The sequence below is a fragment of the Siniperca chuatsi genome, linkage group LG6 (assembly GCF_020085105.1).
Source record: "Siniperca chuatsi isolate FFG_IHB_CAS linkage group LG6, ASM2008510v1, whole genome shotgun sequence".
Taxonomy (NCBI): Eukaryota; Metazoa; Chordata; class Actinopteri; order Centrarchiformes; family Sinipercidae; genus Siniperca; species Siniperca chuatsi.
In genome coordinates, this window is record NC_058047.1 from 29,850,562 (window position 1) to 29,877,725 (window position 27,164).

Here is a 27,164-nt window from a genome sequence, read left to right on the forward strand (position 1 = left end):
AAATGTGCACATGTGGATCAGCCTCATATCCGGCCCTTTACACGCTCACATTCAACCAAAATGGTCAATGCAAAGCACCACATGACTATACATATAAATGAGCCTGCTTACAGTGAATTATGGCAACAACAACTGAGAGGAAGACGAAAAAAGTTTTTCTGACAGAAATCAAGGTGCTTGTGGAGGTTAGAAAACACATATTGTTTGATGGCCACAGCAGCGGGGTCACAAACTAGCTGCATTTTCTTTTAACAGAATTATATGATTCCCAAAAGGGGTTTTAGGCAGAAAGGTAAACATTATATATTGTTGATCATAAGTATGATCAACAATATATAATACACACCTGTTGGCTAATTCCAACTGGTAACAGATGGTTGCCAGAAACCCCAGAGTGATTAGTAGCCTAGGCCTACTTGTATTTGTACCAGAATGGCGCAGTTCCGTTGTGTTGGTCTGTCTAATGCTATACCCAGTTCAGCAAATAGATCCAACAGCACGGCTCTAGGGAATCTAAATCAGCATATTAGCCAGTCATCATCATGGGCCAGGAAATCTTTGTGGCCCCGGAACACTTATTCCCTCCTAATCCTTCCATTTACATTGTCCTTTGCCAGCGCATCATGCAGTATTACTCAAGAGGGATGAATCATACTGATTACTTCACATCTTTCCAACCAGTGGTATTCACCACCCTGGGATATCATTTGAAGATGGAAGTTTGATAGGTGAACACATTTTTTTAATGTCGGTTTTGTTACGCTTGGCTTGCATTATGATTAGGACTGATAATGAGGATATGTGTAACGATTGTGCGAGAGCTGTCACTGGCTTTATTTCCAGACTTTGCTAATTTACACAATCTATATAAGTGCAGGTGGTGACGATGTGCCAGGTGAGTCCAGGTGGGTGTGAGCCATGGCGGTGTCTCCAGTGTGCTCTGTGCGCCTGACAGCACAGTCGTGTTCACTACAGCAATTTTACACACAAACTACAGGAAAACAAAAATCGTACTTGGTGATATATGCACAGTATTAGAAGATATTATTTAAAAACTGCTGACACTGTTCTGCAATTCTATAATCCTATTTGATCTTGGATTTCTCCAACCGATGATGATTTCATCAGTTACAGTCCGGCCCTCTCCTCTGTGCTCCGGGGGTGGGGAATGTGATGTTGAGAAGGACTTTGATTTAAGATTTGAGTTCTATTCTATATCTTTTCAAATTGAAAGGTGCTTATGGAATAGTTATGGCGCACTACAAGTGCTAGAACAAATAACACTGCTGGTCTGCTGCCCCCTCTATTGTCCCACACACACACACACGTTTGTTTCACTACCCCGTGGGGGACAGTCATTGACATAATGCATTCCCTAGCCCCTTAACCTAACCTTAACCATCACAACTAAATACCTAACCTAATTGTAACCTGTACCCTAAAACCAAGTCTTAACCCTCAAAAAGCAGTTTCTACCCATGGGGACCTCAATGTTTGTCCCCACCGGCATATAAGAACATCAAACACACACCCCTACACTTGCTGATTGTTGTATGCTTATTGTGTTTAGACTAGATGATAGTGGTTGTTAGCACTGATTATAGAGCCTACGACGATTTCGTATTTTAAGGGACAATTGGCAACCCTAATCTAATCTCATCTACTTTTCTGCAGAAAAAGTCTAAAAATTCATGAGCCGTAAAGGGTGAGCAATTAATGGATAGCTGTTTTTGAGTCAGTTTGGCTACAGTGTCAAAAAGAAATCTAGGATTTGTTGTTACTGATATTGTTACCAAGAGAAATAAGATGCTTCGGCAGCAGGCAGAGCACACTTGCACACTCTGCCATGAGAGGTAGAAAACATCCAATTTTATTTATGCTATTTGTGTTCCATTCTCCTGCAGGCCTGCTTAAGAGCACGTGTTTCATCTGTAAACCAGGGTTGTTTTGGTAGAAAGAGGTGCAACAATCCAGAAGACTGAAGGCTGTGTTAAAGTCACTGGTAGAATTTTCAACATGGCCTGTCTCTGCAGTGCAAGGAGCCAGGACCACAGGCTCACCAAGTGCAGTTAAAGTTGACAGACCAATGTGGCAAGTGGTGAATACATAAGCATCAACATTACAAGGACAGGCTAGTGTCACTTCGAATTTAATTAGAAAGTGATCTGACACCACAAATGTGACAGGAGAGACTTGTGGTACTGGTCTTGTAACAAGGTGGAGTCTGTTGCCCTGGACAAAGCAATTCATAGTTGATGGAGATAGTTTTAATACAAGAGCCTCGAGGCCACTACAAGAAAGCCTACTGTACATCATATCATTACCCCTCAAGAGTAAGGGATCAGACAATTAATTGATGATGACTTAGCCTAGCCAGGATGTTGGAGTTTGCAAGAAAGATTTCTTTTGTGATCTCTGACTGCTTCTTCCTTACATTATTGGTGCTGACATGGATTACAACGTTGCTAAAGATAGTGGTGGTGTGTGCCTGGGTCACCTGCTTCTCCTTATGTGATGCCAGCACCCTCAGATTAGCCTCTATGTTGGAAACTGTGGTGAACAGTGGCGGATGGGGTCAGCGAGAGAAACCCTACTGCCCTACAGTGGGCCGCATACCCCGGAAGTAAACCTGGACGCTATTAAAATTTTTTGCCGTATACTCTACGTTCGTTTACCACAGAGCAACCTTTCCCTTTCTGACAAGCTGCGTTTTTTTTTAGAGAATCACTACTAACACTATAATAATGACAAAGATTAAATTCAAGGTTAGGTTGGAAGTTGTTGAAAAGGTATCATTTGCAATGGTTTATGGGATGCGCAGTTCCTTCACTCTTAAAAAAATTCTGTACACAGTCTTGTACCTTTGCCTTTTTCTGTTTTCCAATTTTTTTTTTGCTCCGAATCAAAGTTTTATGGTCACGATTCATCTCATAGCTGGTTGGCTTGGTTCCATGCTTAAAACTCTTTAAACAGTAAGTAAACAGTGTATTCGTTTGGGACTATTGTCTGCCAAAAGTTTTCATACCTAGCTACATACATATATACAGTAATAGCTTTATGATTAGGTCTACTTATCTGTGTTCAGCTGTATGTCTACGTGTGTATTTTTTATCATATTTATGTATTTGTTTTTTCTATACAATGTTCTCGACTGTGTGCGAGAGCTACTGAAAACCAGAGTCAAATTGCTTGTATGGGTCAACATACTTAAGTGGATTTTGATTCTGACTATGCTTCATCCATATATTGCGTTTTCATACATAAAAAAGTTGTGAGCACGGCTGTAGCCAGACTAAAGTAATTAGTCAAGTCCCCTCTAGAGACTACTACAGATATCTGACAGTCTCTCACAGAACACACAGTATCATTAGTTACAGTTTTATTTTCTATTTACATCCAATTTGTTATATAAATATAATACATAATTTTCAGAAAAGCTGTCAAGTCAATGCATACAAGAGCTCGATCACAACATAGTGAGGTTAAACACAAAGGTTAGAGGGGTATGCTGATTGGATTGGCTGGACTTTAGAAAATCAACTGCGCGCACATGAGGCAATATGAGTAGTCTGTTGTACTGACAGAATGAAAATCACATAGAGACTCAGCCAGTCAGTCTCTTGCCAAGTATTTCAGGAGAAGCTGGAAGCCCCGAAGCTGTAGACTCAATGAAAAGACAATATTCAGGATGTAAACAGCTCTTGTTAGAATGTCACAGTAACTGACATTTCAAGACTACTGCTCACACACTGACACGTCTGATTCCGCCAGATTTCAGTATATTTGCAGATTGAAGTTATATTTACAGCATCAGTCCACAGAGTTTGGAACTAAAGGCCAATCCAGCTGAACTGGACCAAACAAAAACTAATACTCCAGTGACGTGAGCACTCTTGTGATGTGGTTCAACATGGACACACACAATGTTCAAAATAAGTGCAGCAATCTGTCTCTGACTTTGCTTTAAGACTTTAGATCATAGTCAACATTCTGGTCTAACAGCATGTGTCTGCCAGATGACCTAGCTTTGAGATGGCTGACTCTACGAGTCAGTTTGAGATGCTGAAACAGAGTGGGTGGAAACAGTAGAGATATGGAGGACTTGGGATGGTAGGAGGGTAAACCTGTGTGTTGATGAGCGCCTCGTACAGAAAAAGTAACGTGCAAGTGAAATTCTTTGATGCTTGGTTGATGAAATCAAAACCCTTCTTGAGGTCTATAAACTGTCTGACCACTTCATCTGTAACATCAGCTCACCAATCTCTATAAACTGTAGCTGTTTGTTTTAAATAAACCTTTTTCTATTTTACTAATTGGTACAAAACATCTGTGTTTCCTGCTGTCCAGTATTAATCAAGAAGAACAAGTATGGTGTGTGTATGTATTTATAGTAGCAGCTGTGGACTCTGCTCAGTGGTTTCTGTGTCCACAGAGTCCAGGTCCTCCTGTCTGCAGGCCATGATGCTCTGCTCAGGCGTTGTTGATGATTATGAGAGCAGGACTAGCTGTCTGCTGACTCGTCTCACACATGGTGCCCTGCTCGGCTGGCTTGGCAAAGACCCGTGGAGTGTTAAGGTTGTAGACTCCTGCCTGGAGGAAACAGGCTCGCAGAGTCAGGCACAGCACCTCCTGAGGCTTCAGCTGCAGCTTGTACTGGGTCTGACCCACCCAGGTGAACAAGCTGTGGACCTCCAGAGATTCCAGAGTGCTGAAAAAGGCATGGATATGTTAAGAGTCTGTGTTTAATTCGGCAGGTATCTGATCCACCAACCAGCACGTATTTTAGTGAGAAATTTTAATCTTTGAAATGTTCGCCTCTCATTCCCATCGTCTTCTCTCACTAAAATACCGCAGCTAAACAACAGAGGCTGGTAGCAAGTTGAGGCGACAAAATCCAAAGTGAAGTGAAGTAAGGAAAGTACAGTTTATTTTTAATGGATTATACAGTTTTATTCAAAATGCTAATACTGTATGTAACTTGTTTTGTCACCACTTCAGAAACACTAGGTAACTGCTAAAGGTTGTCTGATGTTGAATGCAGTTAGTTACTGGTTTGATTAATGGTTTACAGTCTAATAAATGTGTGTTTGTATTTATTACTGACGGTGGCTGATCAGGCTAATTATCAGCTAATTGTGCTCAGTTTCTTACAGCAGTATGCAGTAAATGGTTGTCCTTTGTGTGCTTGTTTTTAAACTACTTTCCTAATTAAACATGATGTGCTTGATGGTGTTATGACTCCTGATGAAACTTGAAAGCTCAGCATTCTCGTTGCCTTTTAGCTTCCCTTTAACATTTATTCACCCAATAAAAAGCTAATATTCTCTGCATAATATGACTTCCTCTTTCTGTAAACTACTGAGCTACTGATTTTTTCAAGGCACCGCTCAAGTATGTGTACAAGTTTAATGTGTACATTGAAAGAGTTATTGGCTGGATTTCAAACAATGATGAGACTTCATATCGCAAGGAAATTACCAATCTTGCAGGGTGGTGCACAGAGAACAACCTACTGCTCAACGTCAGCAAAACCAAGGAGCTGATCGTTGATTTTAGGAAAAAGGAGGCAAAGACACACACCCCTGTCTACATCAGTGGAGGTGAGGTGGGGCAGGTGAACAGTTTTAGGTTCCTGGGAATCAGCATCACAGAGAACCTGTCATGGTCATCACACATCTCCACCCTGGTAAAGAAAGCTTGGGAATGGCTGTATTTCTTAAGGAAACATTAGAAGGCAAAATTCCCATGCCAACATTTACAGAAGAGCAATAGAAAGCATCCTGACTGGAAACATCTCAAACTGGCATGGGAGTTGCGCAGAGCCCAAAAGATACTTTTCAATTCAATTTTATTTATATAGCGCCAATTCATAACAGAGAGAGAGAGAGAGAGAGAGAGAGAGAGAGAGAGAGAGAGAGAGAGAGAGCGAGCGAGCGAGCGAGCGAGAGAGAGAGAGAAGGGGGGTGGGGGAGAGGGAAGCAATGCAAATTCCACCTAGAATTTTAAAAAAGTAATAATGTAATGGTAGTGGTAATATTAATATTATTAAAGTAATAATAACAGGAATATATCTGATAATATATCTGTTTAAAAACCAAGCGGCAACCTCCGGGGCTGAAAAATTAAGCCAACGTGAAGTGCCAAAAACTGCCGTTCCTCGATTCGCCACTTGAGGCTGGCTCCAAAAGCGAGTCAATCCCCATAACCCCCATGTTAAAATGTCTAACTTTAGAGCAGAAATAAATATGTTTACAGCCTGGTACAAAAAAACGGTTATCTATAGCTAATTTCCCCCCTTCATGACAACTGTGCGGGGGAGGATTTTTTTATATAACTTAACCGTTTAAATATAATTTAAAGCTTAAGGCTTAAAGTTATGCATAATTAAGGACTTGGTCGCTTTGAGTGAGAGGTGGGTGCCCTCTCAGGTGGCTAGCCGCCAGGTGGTTCAGCAACCCGGCTTCATTCGGCATGACTCAGCTTCTTTGCCCATTTTTGGATTAGCCAGAGTCAAGCACTGCCAAGATGGCGACGGCCAGAGCCGTCACGTTGACGTCACGGACACTATGTCCATGTTTTATACAGTGTATGGTAAAAACACATCATCTATTAAGAAACTTACCTGGTGCTTTTGTGCTGCAAGTCAATGATGACATCCACTTGGGTCAAGGAGCAGTTAGACAGAGTCAGAGTAACTGGCACCACACACAGACTAGAGACAAAGAAAAAAACAGCATCACTAACCATTTCTTCTAAGAGGTTGTTGAAGAAAATTGTGTTATTTACATAATCAATGCATAGATGTGTTTATTTTAATCAAAATAAACATTTGCATAACCCATGTGTTTTAATTTTAATCATAGAAAACATGAAGCACTGATGATCAGAAAGTAAGTATATTCAAGCACACAAACATAAGGGAAGGAAAAGGTCATCCAATCCAGCAGATGCTAGAAGGCATATATAAGGGCTGTTATTGAAAGAAAGAAGATGAGAGCATCTCCGTACCGGGAGTCGCCATGGTATCAGAATGTAGGGGAAAGTTTCAGCAGACAGGTGTTTCACTTAGCAACAGTTGTGTGACACACAATCCATGTCTCTAAATCTTATCAATCAGAAAGTTCCATGTCTGATTGATTGAATTATTGACCAGCCAGAAGCATCCCATTAGGAGGAGCTTAGTATGAGAGGTTTAAAAATTTATGCCAGGAGAAATGTTGTTCTGCATTCTGAATCCAGACCCTTCGTATTCCAGATATGTATTGTACTTTTTACAATCTGAAGAATAAACTTTGTACTAAAGAAATAGAGAGTTTTGTTGTGTGGTTATTTATCCAAAGTTATTGAAGGCTGAACAAGAGGAAGAAAATCAACCACAGATACTGACAGATTTTTGCTAAGTTAGAGCCATTTAAAGCTTTATTCCGATATAAGTCAGATGTATTACTGTACGGATACTTGAAACATTAGGCAAAGTGGTGGTTTAGAAAGTAGTTGGGATTTGGTAGGAGAAATATACCAACGCTGGGTGGCAGTTATTAAACTGCCACCCTGGGGTGGCTGCATTACATGTCAGAACTGATCGATGCTACACGTAACCTTGCTAGCTCTGCCACATACATGTACGCCTGATATCTTTGATATCAAGCTGCTCATACACACCTCTACCTTCTGTTCATACACACATCTTCCTGGGGCAAAGATTAATGTGACAACAAAGCTAACAAAGTAACAACTGGTACAACATTGATAACTACAGTACACAGCAACCCACAGGAAGACCCACCAGTCTCCTGTAGTGCATAAACCAGATCTTGAACCTCTTAACCTTTCCCTCTCTCCTCATACATTGTGATCCACAAGATGCTGGTATGTGTGAAAGAGGACATCGTCCAATAATACACACAAACCTCTTTTTGGATGATCCCTTTTCAACTTCAGCCGGTGTCTTCAAAAGAAACCCAGAGACCGTTTCCCTTCAAAATCTGCAAAAACTCTGCCATAAGTGTCAGAAAACCTATTTCTGATGTGAATATCATAATTTCATGTGTTGGAATGTTTTTTGAATGTTCATTTTACTAAGCTGGGGAAATTAAATGATATCTCTGAAATATATTCTAGAAATAATAATTAATGTCAGGATAACTTCTTGTTCGACAGTTATAGACAGGTCATGTTTGGTGTTATTTAATAGCATAGCAAGACATGTCCAAATTTGAGTATAGGAACATCTGTTAACAGAGGTGTAACCTTAGGGCCAGCGCAAAGCCATGGGTCAACTCCCCTGGTCACTGCCTCTTCAACCCCAGACTATAACTGGTTTGGACACCCTATTCTCCCAAATCTTTGCGCATTTGCTTTATCTCCATGTCAGCCAGCGACTGGAGATGGAGTAGTGAAACAGAAAAGACTTGCTGTCACTTCTCAAGCCTGTGCCGTGTTGGCCTCTTGGTTCGTCTGCCAAATAACCCCAAAAAAAACAAGCTACCATCTACAGCTGTAGAGACACAGGAGAGGTCCTGTGTGAGCCCGACTCCTTCAGCTCACCCATCCATGTGCTTTGGTTGCCCTGGCAACCGACATAAACAACCACCATCTGACTTGCATGGGATCACCAACGCTACCTTAACGACATGCTGTGTTTGCATTCACCCGCATTAAAAGCTGCATCTACCAGCAACATCTGGTCGAAGACTTCGTCTGCCTGAACGCTGAACATTTTGCGATTTATGGCCTACCGAGAGCTCCGATGGACCGCCAAGCACCATGCCACCAGCTGACTTGCATGATGGACTCCTGCATTTATCTCATTTTGTCTTCTCTCTGTGTTCATTATGTGTGTAAATATTGTAAATAAATTACCATATATCTGAGTCTTTTAATATCGGAGTCCCTGAAGTTCCCAGGAACTAGAAGAGTGACTTAGTGTCTAGAACATAATGGAATATAATAGATTTCCAATGTATGTTCGCTGTCAATACCACGTTGACTACACTCGCTTAAAAAATCTGACAGTTCGGTTTTGCCTTATTAGCAAGTTTGTGAAATGCTGTCTACAGCAAATTCCTAATTGTTTCTTAACTGATTATTTGCCAAATCAGATGTTCCAGAGAGACATTTCAGGGATAGAGCTCAATTATAAAATAATGGAGAAAACCCTTTTTTATGACTTTTTAGAATGACATATGTTACTGATGAGCAAGACTCTGTGTGTGTGTGTGTGTGTGTGTGTGTGTGTGTGTCCCACCTATCCTGGACAAATGGATGTGTGTAGGTCTCAGGGTAGTGCAGGTTGGTTTTGATGAGTTGCGACAGCTCTGCAGAGGGCAGGACGACAGGAGGAGGCAGTTCTGATTTAAACTTGAGCAGCACCATTTCCTGAGCTTCCTGCAACAAACACACACACACACACACACACACACACACACACACACACACACACACAAACACCCAAAGTTACACTGCAGAACATTTGCTCTGGATGAGGCCATAAAAACAAATGTTGATGTCAGTTTTCAAAATAAAACCCTACTCAGATTTTGAGTCTAAAGCTGCTCATTCTGTATTATTTTAAAGATTTCAGTGCCCAGCAGGGTATAGTGTCTTAGCAATTTTAATTATGGCAAGATCACTATTTGTCTGGTCATGCAAACTACATGCAAGGGTAAATTCTTGTGTTTATATTCCTCTGATGATGATGAAAGCATCCTAACAGGGGGCATCACCAACTGGTCCGAGAACTGTTCTGCTTAGGACTGCAGGGCCCTACAGAGTGGTGTACCATCGGATGTACACTCCCCACTCTGCAGGACATTTCACTACTGTGACAAATGTGACAAATAAATCTTTAAATCATTAAAAAAAAAAAAAAACATAAATAAGGTCCAACACCTTGAGCAGTTTATTTACTAAATCAATTTATGGTCTGTTGTCCACTTTTGATCCTATATCAGGGGCTACTTCAATGTTTTCAACTTTAAAAAAAAAAAAAAGAGAGAGAGAGAGAGAGGGTGAGGGTGTGTGTGTGTGTGTGTCTGTGTGTGTGTATGTGTGCATGTTGTACCTCTTTGGCAGTCAGAGAACTGGCCTCTTTGCTGATGGTCTGCAGCGCCACATGGAGCTGGCCCTCTAGGATCAGCTGTTTGTTGTCCTCAACCACATAGGCCTGTACAGACAGACATATCACAAACTGGAAACTCAAGCACTGACTACTGAGTTTCATTAAAGTTATTAAATTTTAAGTTGTGAACAAAATATTAAAATCTAGTTTAAAAATCTAGACTTTTGTGGTGTCTTTTCTCCACTGGCAAAGAATTTAATGCAAGATTTGACTTAATGGATAAATTCCTTATAGATGATAAGCATTGGCATCTGTCAATCACTACCCTCTGCTTGGTTTACCCAAGTTTCAAGGTGTTTGCATGAATCAGGTGTGAAGATCAAGAGGAGATTAGTGCTCCACCACAAAACTCTTAATATCTTGTTCCTGGTGATGTAACAGTGTTAGGATATTCAAAACTTGCTGGTGCTAATGAAAATGTGGATGGGGACAATCATCATTTAAGCTGGTCAGAGCAGCCAAAACGTTCACCTTGTATATACTGTAGCTTGTTTGCATTGTGACTGATTTAAGTTAGAATAAGAAGTTATTTTTTTCGATTCAATAAAAAAATATGAATCATTTGAGTCCTAATCTGTACTTTGTTGTGATTTCTGTTTTGTTGAATTATGAATCCTATTCATTATTCATCGGTTTTTGGTTAGATCTAACAAGTGTGTCTTGTCCATGGTCTATATCACAACGCCTATAACACTCTCTGACTCATGTGGCTTCACTTAGCCTCACACTGTGTCATGGAGCTGGTTATCATCTGGCTCTGTTATGTACCTTCCAGATGACGATTATGTTGAGGTCCAGCTCATTACACTTTTTGACAATGTTGGTAATGTCAGAGGCTCTGTCCTCAATGGATACAGAGCCCTGACTCTTGCTGCTGGATGATGTCCTGGATGATGCCACATATACTCGTTGAGACTCTGAGGTCCGACAGCCACGGAAGAAGAAATCTCCACAGGGTGTGGAGGAACTGATGATCTTCACAGAGACAGTAGCAAGAGGTGAGTGGAAGGCATAGGTGGGTAGACAAAGAGAGCAGAAAATACACAGAAAGAACACATAGACCAAGGAATGCCAGGATGTTGTGTGAATGTTACCACCATGACTTCCACAGCAGCTATGTTAAGCTTTTCATCATCTTCCCTTATTTAAGTGTTTCCCCTACAGAGAATGTGGTGCACTGCCACAGGTTTATCACAGCAGCCACAGAGACAAAAAATTACAATTCTTCATGAAATAAAGTTGCACTGCATTTGCCTCTAACAGAAACACCCATAACATCCTGGGGTCTTAGTAAAATTATGTTATTTCTTAGCAGTTACTTTGTGTTTTGTGTAACCTTAAAGTAGTTATAGGGGCATTCCATCAGAAATCAATCTAACTATTGCAACTAACTATTACAAATTATCAAAATGAGAACATTCATCTGACAAATTAAACTGTCAACATTCTGCTTTCAATTTACCCGTTCATTTCCCAGATTCAGGTCTGCAAAGGTGTATTTCTCTACGGCATCCGAGGTAGCTAGAAAGAAGAGACAAAACATGGCAAAATTGGTGCTTATTCAAAACTGTAAATCTAATAAAAGCACATTGTGTGGTTTGTTTTTTCTGTGTGAAGTACCTTGGTGGGGTTTGCATCGTGTGGCCCTGAAACACAGCTTAGCTCTTTCTCTGCTGGTGAGTTTACAGTCTGGAGGGGAAGAGGGCAGACAGAGAGAAGCTGTGATTAATACTGACATCAAAGGTTTGACTTGGCGCATCCATAGAGAGATCTTTTAGCTCCAGTGAAGAACGAAACTGGGACCAAATTCATGAAGAGTGTTTTACAATAGGGTTATTAGTCTGAGTACTTTCAGAAGGGATAGGGAAACACAAGAGATTACAAAGAAGCAGGTTTGCACGAGGCAACCTCAATTTGCACCCACAAGGGGCTCCCCCAGCTGTAAGTCATGCAATACATGACTTACAGTAAAAGTTGGCAGCCCAGTAGTAAGACTGAAAATTGGGTAACGATAGAATACCAAGTTCTTTGGGCTTCTGAAGGTATTTTCTGTTTATCCGTTTAGAGTTGTTGATCCAGATAAAAGTTAAAATAGTCCTGTCAAAAATCATGACGGAGGACTTGGGGATGAAAGCGTTTCCGAGTGACTTGGAACCGAGTATGGACTACTTTGAGTTAGAATTTAAGTATTGGGAGTTTAAGGCCACAGAGTTTCAAAGGGAACAACTCACTTTTAGAGATGTTAAGGTTGTACCCCGAAAAGGCATTGCCTTATTTCATCATAGAGCAATAGCTAGGGGCTCTATGGATATGGCAAAATAGGGGGAGATAATTCAATTCAATTCAATTCAATTTTATTTATATAGCACTACTTCATAACAGAAGTTATCTCATTGCACTTTTCCTATAGAGCAGGTCTAGACCGTACTCTTTATAATATTATTTACAGAGACCCAACAAATCCCAAAGACAGAGGGCATCCCTGTCTGGTGCCTCAATGTAAAGAGAAATAGTCAGAAGAAATATTGCTGGTCCTCGCAGAAGCATTGGGGGCAGCATATAAAGTTTTTATCTATGCAACAAATTGCATATTTTATTATTATTATTTTTGCATAAAAGAGTGAACAGTAGAGGCACAATTTGAAAGAGCAGTAGTTATTTTAGAGGATCTGTCAAGAGGGGGGCACAGAACTGTATTTAGGTCCCTACCCCATATTAATGACTGAGACTGGATGTTAGGAATGAGAGCTAAAAATAAAGACATAAAGGTATTACAGTCGTAGTTTGGCGCATAAACATTTGCAAGAGTTATGGGAGTAAAAAGGAGTGTACCAGTTGTTATAATATATTGGCCTTTATGGTCCGCAATAACTTGAGACAGAACAAAGGGAGTGTTTTTGCAAATTAGAATGGCACAGCCCCTAGACTTTGAGTGAAAATTCACTTAAGTGAAGCCTGCCATGAGATCCAAAGCAAGTCAAGGAGACACTATGCAAAAGAGGAAGCAGAAGGAAACAAAACCCCCAACAACAACAAAACAACAACAGTAAACCTGAGGTTCACAACAACTGAAAGCCTGTGAGCGCATACCTCCCTATCACGAATGTGCCAAAAAAGAACTAAGCTAACACTTAGTCGCTAATACGGGTGGCTGTGGCTTAGTGGTAGAACGGGTTGTCCACCAATCAGAAAGTCGGCGGTTCGATCCCGGCTTCCCTCAGTCCACATGTCAAAGTGTCCTTGGGCAAGACACTGAACCCCAAATTGCTCCCAAGGGCTGTGCCTTTGGTGTGTGAATGTGTGTGAATAATTAATTAGTTTCTTTGTACTGATGAGCAGTTCTACCATCAGTGTGTGAAGCGCTTTGAGTGGTCAGAAAGGCGCTATACAAGTACAGCCCATTTACCATTTACTTCCCCAAATGAAGTGTACGCAACCCTGGGTGAACACCATAAACATACGAGCCAGGAGATACCCATTAACGAACGTATCTTGACAAATCAAATATTGAAAACAGCAAGAAGAACAGGAATACAAACCTATTTATGGCATTCTTATAAATCAATAAAACATAGTCTGGTCATTACAGTAGCCTAACAGTGGTTCAAGAACTGGGATCCAAAATGCTATATTATTACAGCTAGGCCAGGTCAGGTCCTAGGTGCACAGTCCGCAAAGATGATGATGGCCTGCATGGATCAGACAAACAACAAGTTTTTAACCTAGGCACTGAGGCCAGGCTTGTAACTGTGGAGTAGGATGCTAATCAGATAAAGATCACATTTTACCTCGGGTAGAATTTTCAACAGCAGGGAGTGGGACTCTTTCAGCAGGGGCAGTATCTCTGATCGGGATGTGCTGCTTCACAAAAGCCATCGCTTCAGCTGGTGAGTCAAACCTGTTTTCCATGTTGTTGTAAGTGATTCTGAATCCAGTGAGAGATCTGAGTCTGTACTTTAAGTTGGGCACCTGCTTTAATATTTTCTTCACCTCCTAATAAGCAGCACATTTCTTGGCAATCTCTTGAGGAAAGTCCGGCAGATGTAAATATTCAAGCTGCTTGCTCTGCCTTGCCCTTCGTAAGATGTCCTCATTAACATCATAGCGGTGAAAGCAGATGACAAACGTTGGTGGACGTGCTCCCTCTGTCGGCTTCGGGGCGAGAGATCTGTGAGCCCAAGAGAGCAGTGGGGGACCAGAGAGGTTGAATATTTCTGTAAGGGCATCTGCAACGAATTGCGTGCGTCATGGACCTTCCAGCCCCTCCCCAATCCCTACCAGTCAGAGGTTACTTCTGTTAGAGCTGCATTCCAGGTCGATGCATTTGGCCCGTAAAGGCCCCCCACACATAATCATTTAGGGAGGGCTGAGTGTTAGCCATTCACATAGACCCCACCTGTCTGCTATAGACCATCGAAACCACCTCAAAAAGCTATGTGACAAGTAACTGATACAGACTTCTCTGAGCTAAATGAACTATGATGGTACTTAAACAGAAAAAAGACTATCTAGATATTCACAAGTTGATGGATTCTGGAAGTGTTTTTCTTTTTTTTGTAGGACTCTATTCTTGAAATTTATGAGGGAAAGACTGGACACTGGGAAAGCTTCCTTGCTCCTGGTGTTCAAGATACAATTAAGTAACACAAACTCGGGTGAAAGGGTGGAAAACAAGGGTTGTGTAATATTAAAAACAGAGGGTTTGGGTAAACAAGTAGTGTATTCAATACAGACTGCAGCTCATTTGTTCATCTGGCTATTTTTATCTGTTTTTTCAGATAATGAAAAAGGTTCTGTTAAAATGCTCACACTGCTACATACAGCTGTACACAATAACCAATAAAAGGACAAATTGAAATAGACCATGGAAGAAATTAAGCAGAGATGACTCAGTGTGCCAGACACACCTTTATCCTTGGCTGGGTTGATACACTTGTGGAGGCGCCAGTGTTGACTGCTGCTGGACACCTGGACGATGTGGAACTCACGCACACCAGCTTCACTCTGGGAGCCAAGAGGAGGCAGATTAAAACAAAGTTTGAGCTCTGATAGGTTGTTCAACTTGACAGCAAAAGCAAAATGCTGCATTCTATAAGTGTTTACTGGAGGTGTGTATCTCACCGTATTGATGTTCTCCACATCAATAAAGACCAGCGTTCCACCGCTGCCTTTGTCATCCAGACTGTGATGTGGAGGAACACTGCTGCGGCAGGCCGATGCCTGCACACTCAGAGACCGACTGGCACAGATAAACACTGTGTGACGCAACACCCGATGACTTCATATGAAGAGAGAGGAGAAAGAGTAAGAGATGATGGAGATGGGTTGTCCACACATAATAAGCAGTCTGAGCAGCACTCGCTGCCAGTGCGGCCTGAAGCTAATAACATCAACTTCTGAGGTTAGATATATCCTAAGTGACAAAGTAGGAGTTGAAGAGTGTGCTGAAGCTGAAGATTTTGATATGCTAATGCTTTGAATAGTGAACTAAGCTACCGCAAGTCTATCCAAAACTGAGAAAATGAAAGGGAACATTAAGGATGTTGAGGGGATCATAGGGGGACATAGGGTAAAGGCCACTGCTTAAGCTTATCTCTAAGCAGTGGACACTAAACGTGTCTCTCCTTAATTCATTCATTCATTACCTTTATTACAACATAGCTTAAATTATACTTAGATACAAATGGATAGATACTTAGATCTTGCTGTACTTTAGCATAATTTCTGGGGGGGAAAAAGAAAAAAAGAAACTGAATTAACATAGTCAATGCCAAAGGACATAGATGAACCCATTGAGCATGGCAGATACAAGAAACAAGTTCCACCTTTAAAAACAACAAAAGTCCAGGATCTAATAAATACATTTATGAATTTTAGAAAAGCTTTAAAGGGACAATATCCCCCTTCTACTACAAGCATATCACTATGCTCTGCAATCCGGCACAATGGCCGTCTAATAGAGAGAAAAAACTATAGTGTCAATCCACAAAGACTCTACTGAATGTCCATCATATTGAATGACGATCTATGTATATTAACATCTATTTTAGCGAGAATTAAGTAGGTTGTTACTCAAATTATACACCCTTTTAGTTGAACTCATTGGCTATCTGAACATGCTGAGCAAAGGTTTGCAAGGAAAAGATGGGCTTGCGTTGCAAATGTATGCACACATAAAATCATTTGTGATACTTTGACTATGCTCTCATCACTTATCACAGAATTTAAACAGCGTTTTCAGACTTTTGCTGTATGGAGTAAACTCAACTCATTTCTTTCCCAAGAAATGTTTAATCTCCCCTCTCTTTCTTATCAGCAAAGAGCAGTGTACAAAACCAGGTAGCCCGCTTAAATGTACAAATGTCGTTGGCAGCAGATCATATCTCATTTCATATCTAAATCATAATTAACGTTAATTCCGTGAGTAACTTGTTGTACACTTGTCTATTGCTGGGTCTGTGTGCTCTCTGCAAGCCAGTGTCTGTACTCAGTCAAAGACCTTTTGTGAGGGAAGAACCTCTTCTCTGTAACACCAGAAACAATGTTTCTCTAATTTGAACAGCTCCAAATTAGACTAGAGTCTTCTCTCTAGTGGATCGCTCACGTCATTCTCAGAAGTCGCGTTCTCCCAGTTCAACGTTCATCCATATCATATCAATAATTTAAGCTTATAAACGGAATAGTTTTGAAACAGGACATTCTGTATTTGAATCAAGTTAATATAGTAGTTAATATATGTATCAGATCGGACTTGGAATCGGCAGATAATGTTAATGGACTCGGATCGGGGCCAAAAAACACAGTCGGGACATGCCTATTTGTTACAAATACTACTATGGGTCGCCATGAAAGTGTATCACAATTCGGTGGTTGAAACCTCATCCTCCATAGTACAACATTTGGAATGAAAAAGTATGGGAACTTTATGAGATGTTGCAAATCACTTATGCACTATGGCTCAAAAATCCCTAATTCATAAAGTCCTGTTATGGCCCTGTTGATGCCTTAAGGTTATTCAATTCATTTCATACGCTCTCAAACTACTTATATGCCATACATTCATCATCCCATTTTCTAATAATTGACATCTCCTTAACCTCCCCCTTATCAGACACCTACATCATCAAACATACAGCGTTGTTTGTATTTACTATTGCATGACTCTGGTGTTTGAATGGATGTAATGAATAAAGGAGATGTGCAGAAAGGGAAAAGGAGACTGAAAACTCCATCCACAGTAGACAATGTGCTGAGTGTTTATTTATTTCACCTATTTATGTAACCACTAGGGATGAGCGAGTACACCATTATCTGTATCTGTTCAGCCAGCTAAATTATTAGTATTCATATATGTCCTCGGAATGGGCGGGGCTTAAACCGGACGTGTGTGGTGCTTAAACTGGAAGTGGGCAGGACTAACCAGAAGTTGTTCATGTAAGCCTGAAATTGATATAGGTTGATCAGAAGTTGCAATATTTATTAGAAAACTATTTACAGAACAGCCTCAGAATTGAGCTTCAGAGCAATGTTTTGATCACAAGAGTAAGAGAACTATTTACAAAACAAGTTTAAAAAAAAAAGTTGCTATATTTACGAGTACAGATATTGACACATTTTACTCTGATGATAGTCGTGCACGTAGTCGTAAAGTACATTATCTGTACTGAATACTCGCTCAACCCTAATAACCACCATGAAATAATAATATGTGTGCGCATGCGCCAGCCCGCATGCTGCCCGTTGCCGTAGCTCCGTCTTAAAGAGTTTCCCTTCGGGGATCAATAAAGTATTTCTGATTCAGATAATCTGCAAATTTCACTCACTAGCGCTCCCTCTTTCTTGTTTGTTCGTGCTCTCAGAATGTTTGCACATACTCTCTCTCTTTACAGACAGGGAAGCAAACTGAAGAAGTTTGTTTTTAATGTCATTAAACATTACAAGAAATGTCTGACCCTCATCCTAATTGATATTGGTGGCACATGGTGCTATTTATTGTGTGAATGAACCTGTACACAAGCTGAAGCACAGATAAGTTCCTGAGTTCCTGAAAAGGTTCCTGGGCCCCTGGAAAGTTCCTGCAGTGGAAATGGGCTATAAGACTGATAAACTGTGTGCACAATTCTACTGAAATTAATTTATTTTGGTCTGAAGTTTTGCTGGTGCAGGTGTGTCTGAGCCCTTAGTGCAATGAGACATGAGTTAATTATGCATTTCCTGTAGCTTAAACATGCTCCATATTGATCATATGTATTTATTATATGAGCTTTTCCTTTGTGATTCAAGCTGCTAATGTTTATGTTAAAATGAGTGGTGTGTACCTATAAATCATATTATGCATACCTTCAAGCCAATTCACCTCCCTTCAGTTTGCTTATATTTTTACCTGATTTTGATTCCTTTCTCCATGCTTTCATAGTAGAACAAGAAGTTGATTTCATGGACTCCCTCCTGGTCTGGTCCTCTGAGCCAGAGAGGCAGCTGGGTGGACTCCCCCGGCTGCAGCATGCTGCCGTCTATTGGGATCTCTATCACCGCGGATGGCTGGCTGAAATCCTCAGCTGAAACCAACATCTCAGATGCCACCGACGCTGGCTGGGGGGGCGTTGCCAAGGTTTTATAGGCCGAGCAGTTTTCAGCTGAGGTTGGGCTGAGGGGTGTGAGGGGTGTTGTGGCATGGCTGCCAAAGGTGAAGAAATCGGGGTGTGTGGATGCCACTCGAAGGCCGCACAAAGCAACACTGCTGACATTACAGAACTCAACATAGGCCTTCCTGATCTCACCACACAGCAGAGCAGTGGGAAACTGCAGGAAGAAGACCTGACTCACACACACACACACACACACACACACACAAGTTGATAAACAGGCAGCATTGGCATAACTCCATAACCTTTCACATATTTTTTGCATTTTCTTTTGGTGGTGTCACAGAAGACTTTGTGAGCAGTCCAGAGGACTGTAGGTGATGAATAGAACATGATCTCGACTCTTTAAAATGATAATGTGTATCGAAAATATTACATGCAGAAAATAACAGAATCTTGCTTTTTAGGTAAAATGTCTTAATTCGACATCATCTGCATGGTCAAGCGTGACAAAGACTATGATCCAATTCAAGATTCTAGTGATCACTTTTATAGCACTTGCATGGTCCTGCACCTGCCTACATTATAGATATACTGCAGCCCTACATCACCAGTAGGTCTCTGAAATTTTGTGATTAGGTGTGTAAAAAGCAGACCAAAAGTAAAAGACCCACCTGTTTGACATTGTGGAGTTTATAATTATTTCATTTAATTATTTTGTTTGTATTACTACTTATTACATATACTGTATTTACTCCTCTTATGTCTGTATTATATGTCTACTGCTTTGTCTGTTGTTTTGAAGCACTTTGTGGCGTTTGATCTTAAAAAATACTTATACTTACCTATAACATACTACTTCTATTACATTTACTGTGGCTGGAATTTAAATTAATGAAGAAAAAAGTATTGTTAATAGTTTAAGGATTAGTTTGACATCACAGGAAATATGCTCATTTGCTTTCTTGCCCAGAGTAAGATGAGAAGATGATACACTCTCATACATGTACGCTAAATATGAATCTAGAGCCAGGAGATGATTAGCTTTTAGATTATATGATTTTTTCTTGTGTTCATTTTGTGCATCTTTCTTTGAGTCATCTTGTGTCACTTCATCTACAGTTTATATAGAGAAGGAAATTGCATTAAATGACAGTATCAGCACATACTCAACATTAAATGTTTCAGACTGTGTTTGGGGGCAACAAAAAACTGATTTGGCAGACTCTGTTAGCACTGCAGGATGGGATGAGTGTCTCTACATTCAGTGAGTCAACAGTACCTCCATTAGGGGCATGGGTGGTATTATGATGGGATCCAGACGGCGATCAGGACCATGTCGAACCAACATCTTGTCTTCTTTGGTCTGGTTGAGTCGTGGGCCCTGAATCTTCAGGTCCTGACTGCCACGAACCACCATCAAATCAAACGTCTGCTGGCCTGTAGACCGAAGGAAAGCCACACTGGGTGAATGATCTGTCATTGGGATTTTTCTTTCCTTTTATAAATGTTTTCTCTAAAAATGTTTTGACCTGCCACAAAAAGAAACAGAAAATGCAAATGCAATACAATTCCGTTCACATGTGAGGAGTAAACTGTGTGTTTGTTCAGGATCCTAAGACAGTAAATCCATTAAGGAAGGAACTACAAGTTAACATGTTTTTTTATTTAATTGACAAGAAGCAAAACTCTTGATTTTCTTTAAAATAATTCATTGCTCTGTTGAAGTATACAGTACAAATCTACTTTCAGAAACATTTGATCTAGCATCTTCGTTGCTTGGACCCAAGCGGCAACCTCCTGGGACTGAAAAATGAAGCCAACATGGAAGGGAATTTTTATATAACTCATCCATTTAAAGCTAGAGTGCGGTACTTTTACATATGAATTATCATCTGTTATATTCAAGCCCTTGCCAAACGAGTTCACACTATGCTAGATGATGCAACATGGCTCTGGAGCAACTGTAGTGACGGAGTAGGCTACAGCAACTAAAACCTAGCGTCCAAGAAAAGTGTCTGATGATTCAGATAAAAAAAAAGAAACTTGGCGTTCAGAGGAAGGTTTACTGTCAAAAAAAGAAAGAAACAGCGGAGGAGCCCAGTGCCAAGATGGCATCGACCGGAGCCCCCACACTGAGCTTCACATCGGCTTCACAAGGCTCTTCAGAAACCTGTGGGTAACATCACAGAGACTACATCTATATTTTATACAGTCTATGCGTGGACCCCTAATAATCCTAACAGATACAATAGGGTTCCAGCAGCTTTGCTGCTTGGATACCTAATGACATATCAGACATGTCTACTGAGACCAAAATGAGTATGAACTGATACTAAAGCAGCCAACAATAATCAAAGCAAGTATCAGCTGACAAATCTCTCTGCCTTACCCTCAGTGCTGGGAGCCATCTCTCCAGAGGAGGCTGCAGCCAGGTTGTACACCACACCCACAATGTTCAGTTGGCCAGTTCTGTGTGGCAGCAGCCTGAGTCGAGCCTTAGATCAAAAGGTCACAGTGACTGTTAACAAGGTACAAGGTTGATTTATTTATCATTTCACAACACAGGGGTGTAAAACAAGATTTAGTTGCAGTTCCCTTTTTTGCTACTCACAAAAACAAAAAAACAAACGTTATATACAAAAATTATATACAGTAGATCGGTGAATAAATAATTAGTCATAGAAATAAAACTATTTTACATGGGGGATGAATTTAGCAGTGTCACAGCCTGAGGGAAGAAGCTGCTCTGAAGTCTGGTGGTCCGGCAGCAGATACTTCTGTATCTCTCTCATGGTTGTTTGAAATCTGGCCGATGATGGTGGTGTCATCTGCAAACTTCACAACAGAGTTGTCTCCATGTTGGGGGCTGCAATCATGGGGGTACAGCGTGAACAGGAGACGGCTGAGCACACAGCCCTGGGGGGGCTCTTTGTTGAGCACTAGAGTGAAGGAGGAGTGACCGCCAATCTAAACTGTCTGGAGTCTGTTTGAGTCCAATATCCAATTACAGAGTGTGGTACTCAATCCCAGAGTGCTAAGTTTTCCCAATCGGTTTCATGAGGGAGATTATGTTGAGCTGAAATCAACAAACAACATTCTGATGTAGGTGTTGTTCTCAAGGTGTGTGAAGACTGAGTGGAGGGCAATGGAGATGGCATCCTCTGGGGATCTGTTGGTTCTGAAAGCAAACAAGTGTGGGTCCAGGCTGGCTGGGATGTTCTTTATGTGATGGAGAACCAGTTTCTCAAAGCACTTCATCACAATGGGGGTGAGAGCCACAGGGAGGTAATCATTTAGACTAGACACTGCAGACTTTTTGGTACAGGGACAATGGTGGCTGTCTTGAAGCAGGTGGGAACAATCTCCTGTGACAGTGATATGTTAAAAATGTCAGTAATAACACAAGCTGATCGACACATGTTCTTAGTACATGGCCAGTGATGTTATCAGGCCCAGCAGCTTTACTCATATTCACTCTCAGCAGGATTCTTCTCACATCTGCTGTGGATACTGACGATGGCTGGTCTTCTGGAGGCAGAGTAGACTTTACAGCTGACTCTTTGTTGGGGAGATCAAAACGAGCATAAAATGTGTTTAGCTCATCTGGTAACGTAGCCTCACACATGATGGGGGCGCTCCTGCTTTTGTAACCTGTGATGTTTTTGATCGCCTGCCACATATCTTTGGTGCTGTTGGCGTTGAGGTCTCTTTCCAGTCTGTCCTGATGTCTCAGCAGCTTTGCCTCCTCGATGCCAGCTTTCAGTCTTGCTGTAGTGGTGTTGTAAGCTTCCATGTATCCTGACCGAAAAGCTGTTTTTTGGCTCTGAGTAGAGTCCTCACCTCCAGGCTTTCTGGTTGGGGAATGATTTTATTGTCTTTGTGATCACCACATCATCAACACATTGCTGATGTATGATGTCACTGATGATGTATATTTCTCAAGGTTGATGTGGTTCTCCTGGGTGGTGGCATCTCTGAACATGAGCCAGTCTGTGCACTCAAAACAGCTCTGTAGAGCTGCTGTAGCTTCATCTGTCCACACTTAACTGTTTTTACTGATGGTTTGACCCCTTTTAATCAGCTGGATGTAAGTAGGCAGGAGAAGCATATGGCATATGGTCTGATTGACCAAAATGGGGGCAGGGGAGAGCTTTGTAGCTGCCAGAAATGTTCGTGTACACATGGTTCAGTGCATTTGTTCCCCTGGTGGGGATGTGGACATGCTGATAGAATTTAGGTAAAATAGTTCTGAGGTCTGTTTGATTAAAATCACCAGCTACAGTAAAAACACCATCCATTTTGTCATGTGACTGCTGATGACATACAGTTCCTGAAGTACGTTTTTTGAATTTGCATCTGGACGATTGTAAACACCAGCAACAAAAACACTGGTGAATTCAATCTTAACAATAAAAATTGTTGGCTGTGGCTTAGTGGTAGAGTCCACCAATCCCGGCTTCCCCCAGCCCACATGTCGAAGTGTCCTTGGGCAAGACAGTGAACCCCAAATTGCTCCTGAGGGCTGTGCCTTCGGTGTGTGAGTGATTAGTACTCCAACTGATGAGCAGTTGCCATCAGTTGTCCATTTACATCGGGGAAACAATGTCCATCCACCTTAACTGCGTTTGAGCACCTAGCAACATTGATGTAAACACAGAGGCCGCATCCTCTCGTCTTACGACCTTTCCTCTCTCTTTCCTCCTGGTTCGACCACTGTGGTTCACACCACTTTCGGTGATGTTTGGTCCAGCTGATCTGGTTGGATCCTACAATGTTATGGGCAGTGATCGTCTCAAGGTCAGCTGCACTTAATACAATCCCTGCGCTACCCTTTCCGATGTTGATGAGTGTATTTCTAGTCTATTTTTTTTTGTAATTCAGCCACATTGGAGGGTTTTCGAGCATGAACTGCCTTTTTAATGTCATGCCACAGCATCTCAATAGGATTCAGGTCAGGACTTTGACTAGGCCACTCCAAAGCCTTCATTTTGTTCTTCTTCAGCCATTCAGAGGTAGACTTGCTGGTCTGTTTTGGATCATTGTCCTGCTGCAGAACCCAAATTCGCTTCAGCTTGAGGTCACGAACAGATAGCCGGACATTCTCCTTCGGGAGTTTTTGGTAGACAACAGAATTCATGGTTCCATTTATCACAGCAAGTCTTCCATGTCCTGAAGCAGCAAAACAGCCCCAGACCATCACACTACCACCATCATATTTTACTGTTGGTATGATGTTCTTTTTCTGAAATGCGGTGTTACTTTTACGCCAGATGCAATGGGACGCACACCTTCCAAAAAGTTCAACTTTTGTCTCGTTAGTCCACGGAGTATTTTCCCAAAAGTCTTGGGGATCATCAAGATGTTTTCTGGCAAAAATGAGACGAGCCTTAATGTTCTTTTTGCTCAGCAGTGGTTTTCGCCATGCAGGCCATTTTTGCCCAGTCTCTTTCTTATGGTGGAGTCATGAACACTGACCTTAACTGAAGCAAGTGAGGCCTGCAGTTCTTTGGATGTTGTTGTGGGGTCTCTGAATAGCTGAAGAAGAACAAAATGAAGACTTTGGAGTGGCCTAGTGGAGATAAGTTGAGCAAACTGTTTGCGAATGTTCATTCAACATCTGTTGCATAATAGCCGAACCTTATATGGATTCAGTTGTGAATTTGATACAGCATTCTAGTGAGGCTGACAGACTTTGGAGTGGCCTAATCAATGTCCTGATCTGAATCCTATTGAGATGCTGTGGCATGACCTTAAAAAGGCAGTTCATGCTCGAAAACCCTCCAATGTGGCTGAATGACAACTATTCTGCAAAGATGAGTGGGCCAAAATTCCTCCACAGCGCTGTAAAAGACTCATTGCAAGTTATCACAAACGCTTGATTGCAGTTGTTGCTGCTAAGGGTAGCCCAACCAGTTATTAGGTTTAGGGGGACAATCACTTTTTCACACAGGGCCATGTAGGTTTGGATTTTGTTTTCCCTTAATAATAACAACCGTCATTTAAAAACTGCATTTTGTGTTTACTTGTGTTATCTTTGACTAATGTTTAAATTTGTTTGATTATCTGAAACATTTAAGTGTGACAAACATGAAAAAAATAAAAAATCAGGAAGGGGGCAAACACTTTTGCACACCACTGTAGTAGTAAGTAGTACGTGCTACCATAGGTAATACTTGCTTCAGCAATTCAGATACAAATACAGATTAAAACAAAAATGTAGCAAAGTTTGAGGGAGCTATGGGCCGCCGCATCTGCACACGCTGCTGTTGCTAGGTAGTTATGCAGCAACATAACTAGATTTTTGTTCAGCCTTAAGTAATTTAATGAGGCAGAAGATCCCAATAATTATTTGCCGGAGATTTAAAAGAGTTTAAAATTTTCAGTCATTTTAATGCTCTGTATTTATTTTTATTCCAGATGTGAACAGGTTTTTGAGCATCTGGTGCACACAAACACACACACTCATTTACATGCACAAGAGTAACCAGTTTTAGAGTTGGCTTTCTGCAAACATTTTCAGAAATTTTCAGACATGGCCAGACAGTTTTATTGAACAGCATACCAGCTTACTTGACATGATGAGATGTTTCCAGCCCTTCCAGCCAATTGTAGCTGGGGCTTTGATACTTCTTCAGGCTGATGATTCCTACTCCACTTGCTAAAAAGTCAACTCTTAATAACACAATGCAGAAAAACCAATTTGTTGATCTACACTCTTCATTCTATCACACACTCACTTTACTGTCTCTGCAGTTTTTAGCAGTATTTCTATTTCTGTGTAAGTACACTGAGAGCAACGAAAAACTGGATCCGGATTCCTTCTGTGTACACATACTAGGCCAATAAAACTGACTGAGATGCTAATGATCAAACACTCCAAAGTTTACCGTCAGAGACTCAAGTGAGCACCTTACCATTTTGGTCTCCTCTGGACCCATATGAAACTCCAGGATGACCTCAGTGGTGACAATGTCATCTTTCTGCGACATCTGCAAAGTAAATAGATATTGAAGAGGCTTTGAAAATAGTAGTTTTAGTAGTTCCATCCATCAAAATAAATAAAAATAAAAATCTCTAAGAGGAAATTTGCCTAGGTCACCCACCCCTAGAGTCATGGTCTCCTCATTGGTGATGGCCTCTCCTGCCAACTCTTCAGTTGTCTTCTCCTTCAATGTAAACGCACCATTGGCAGTGAACCTCCAGAGGAGTGAGAGGTTGGACAGAGCCAGAGAAACCTTCAGAGGGTTCCTCAACATCACCTCCACTATGATTGGCTCTGCAGAGACAAAGACAGAAAGAGGGCTGTACACTGAGCAGGCACAATTCAGTTCAGTTTGATTAGATAGTGATGGGATGGCTCATATTCTTATTCTTTATACTATAGCAAACATCCATTAAAACTGTATGTCAGAACACCTAAATACCTAGTACTTAAGTGTAGACTAGTACTAAGTAATAGTCTAGGTACCATTTTAAAGTTCCACTGTGGTGGGACCATTGGCACTCCACAGATGAATTCATTCAGTCGTCTGACTTTAACTGAATATTTAATAGGAGACCGCATGCTCTTTTGTTCTGTAAACAAAGTAGAGCTATTAAACTCAGTCTCCCAAAATCCTCCAGGTATTTACACCTAGGTAAACTCCCATGGTCAATAAAAGGGTCAGCAGCCATTGTTCTTTCTCTCTTCTCCAGGAACTCTTCTAAAGCCTGCTAACAGCAGACACACAGCAGAACTGAATTCTGTCTCTGATCTGAAGCAGCATTGCAAGGGCCTGCATAAGATTTCTGCAACAAAGCTTAGCGTCAACGGCTACTACACAGTCTGCCAGCTAACAACGCAGCATGCTAAGCAACTTCTTCCCTTACAGACTGGTAATGTAACCACTGAGCAAATAACTGGGCATAACATAGCATAGTAGAGTACACGGTTAAGCACAGGACTGTGTTACTTTTGTGGATGCATATATATTGATTTGGTTCATTGAGTTTTATTGTTGTGATGTGTTCTCACTGTTATTTTGTTAGCCACATACTAAGTTGATGTTAGTGATGTTTCACACAGACAAAGGGTCTTGCATGCAACTAACTATCCTCTTTTCTAGCCTTGCTCTGTCTTTCCTATTCAGTTCACACGTACACTTCAATTTGGTCCTGTAACAGAGCCACACTCTTGAACATACATGGCCTCAGGCACCATTATGAATTCAATTTCATTGTCTGATGACATGCAGCCTTGCCAGCATTTTGTATCCAAGCAGCCAAATTTAACTGATTGCACCTACACAATTTAGTGCCCCTTTAACCATTGTAAATCCCATAAAATGGTTGCATGTGAGGCATAGTACTGTTGGCAATTATTCAGAATTGTGTAATATTAATATATAATTAATAATATTAATATAATATTAATATGATTTTGATTTGTTTGTGCATGTCAAAAAATTTTGATTACA

At 41.1% G+C, this 27,164-nt stretch overlaps 1 protein-coding gene across 3 annotated transcripts in view; it reads right to left on the reverse strand.

Moving 5' to 3' along the window:
• Positions 1–3,364: 3,364 nt before the first annotated feature.
• Positions 3,365–27,164, reverse strand: part of trappc8 (trafficking protein particle complex subunit 8) — a 69,783-nt gene continuing 45,983 nt past the window's right edge. For all 3 annotated transcript variants that reach the window (XM_044198989.1, XM_044198990.1, XM_044198991.1), the window contains 14 exons: positions 25,812–25,984; positions 25,623–25,697; positions 21,098–21,203; positions 19,988–20,145; positions 18,504–18,937; positions 15,242–15,398; positions 15,028–15,124; positions 11,741–11,809; positions 11,583–11,641; positions 10,889–11,095; positions 10,064–10,165; positions 9,248–9,387; positions 6,623–6,712; positions 3,365–4,708 (listed from right to left, as the gene is read on the reverse strand). In XM_044198989.1, coding sequence (XP_044054924.1) covers positions 4,471–4,708; positions 6,623–6,712; positions 9,248–9,387; positions 10,064–10,165; positions 10,889–11,095; positions 11,583–11,641; positions 11,741–11,809; positions 15,028–15,124; positions 15,242–15,398; positions 18,504–18,937; positions 19,988–20,145; positions 21,098–21,203; positions 25,623–25,697; positions 25,812–25,984 — 2,105 coding nt within the window. In that variant the 3' untranslated portion in view covers positions 3,365–4,470. The remainder of the gene's footprint in view (positions 4,709–6,622; positions 6,713–9,247; positions 9,388–10,063; positions 10,166–10,888; positions 11,096–11,582; positions 11,642–11,740; positions 11,810–15,027; positions 15,125–15,241; positions 15,399–18,503; positions 18,938–19,987; positions 20,146–21,097; positions 21,204–25,622; positions 25,698–25,811; positions 25,985–27,164) is intronic.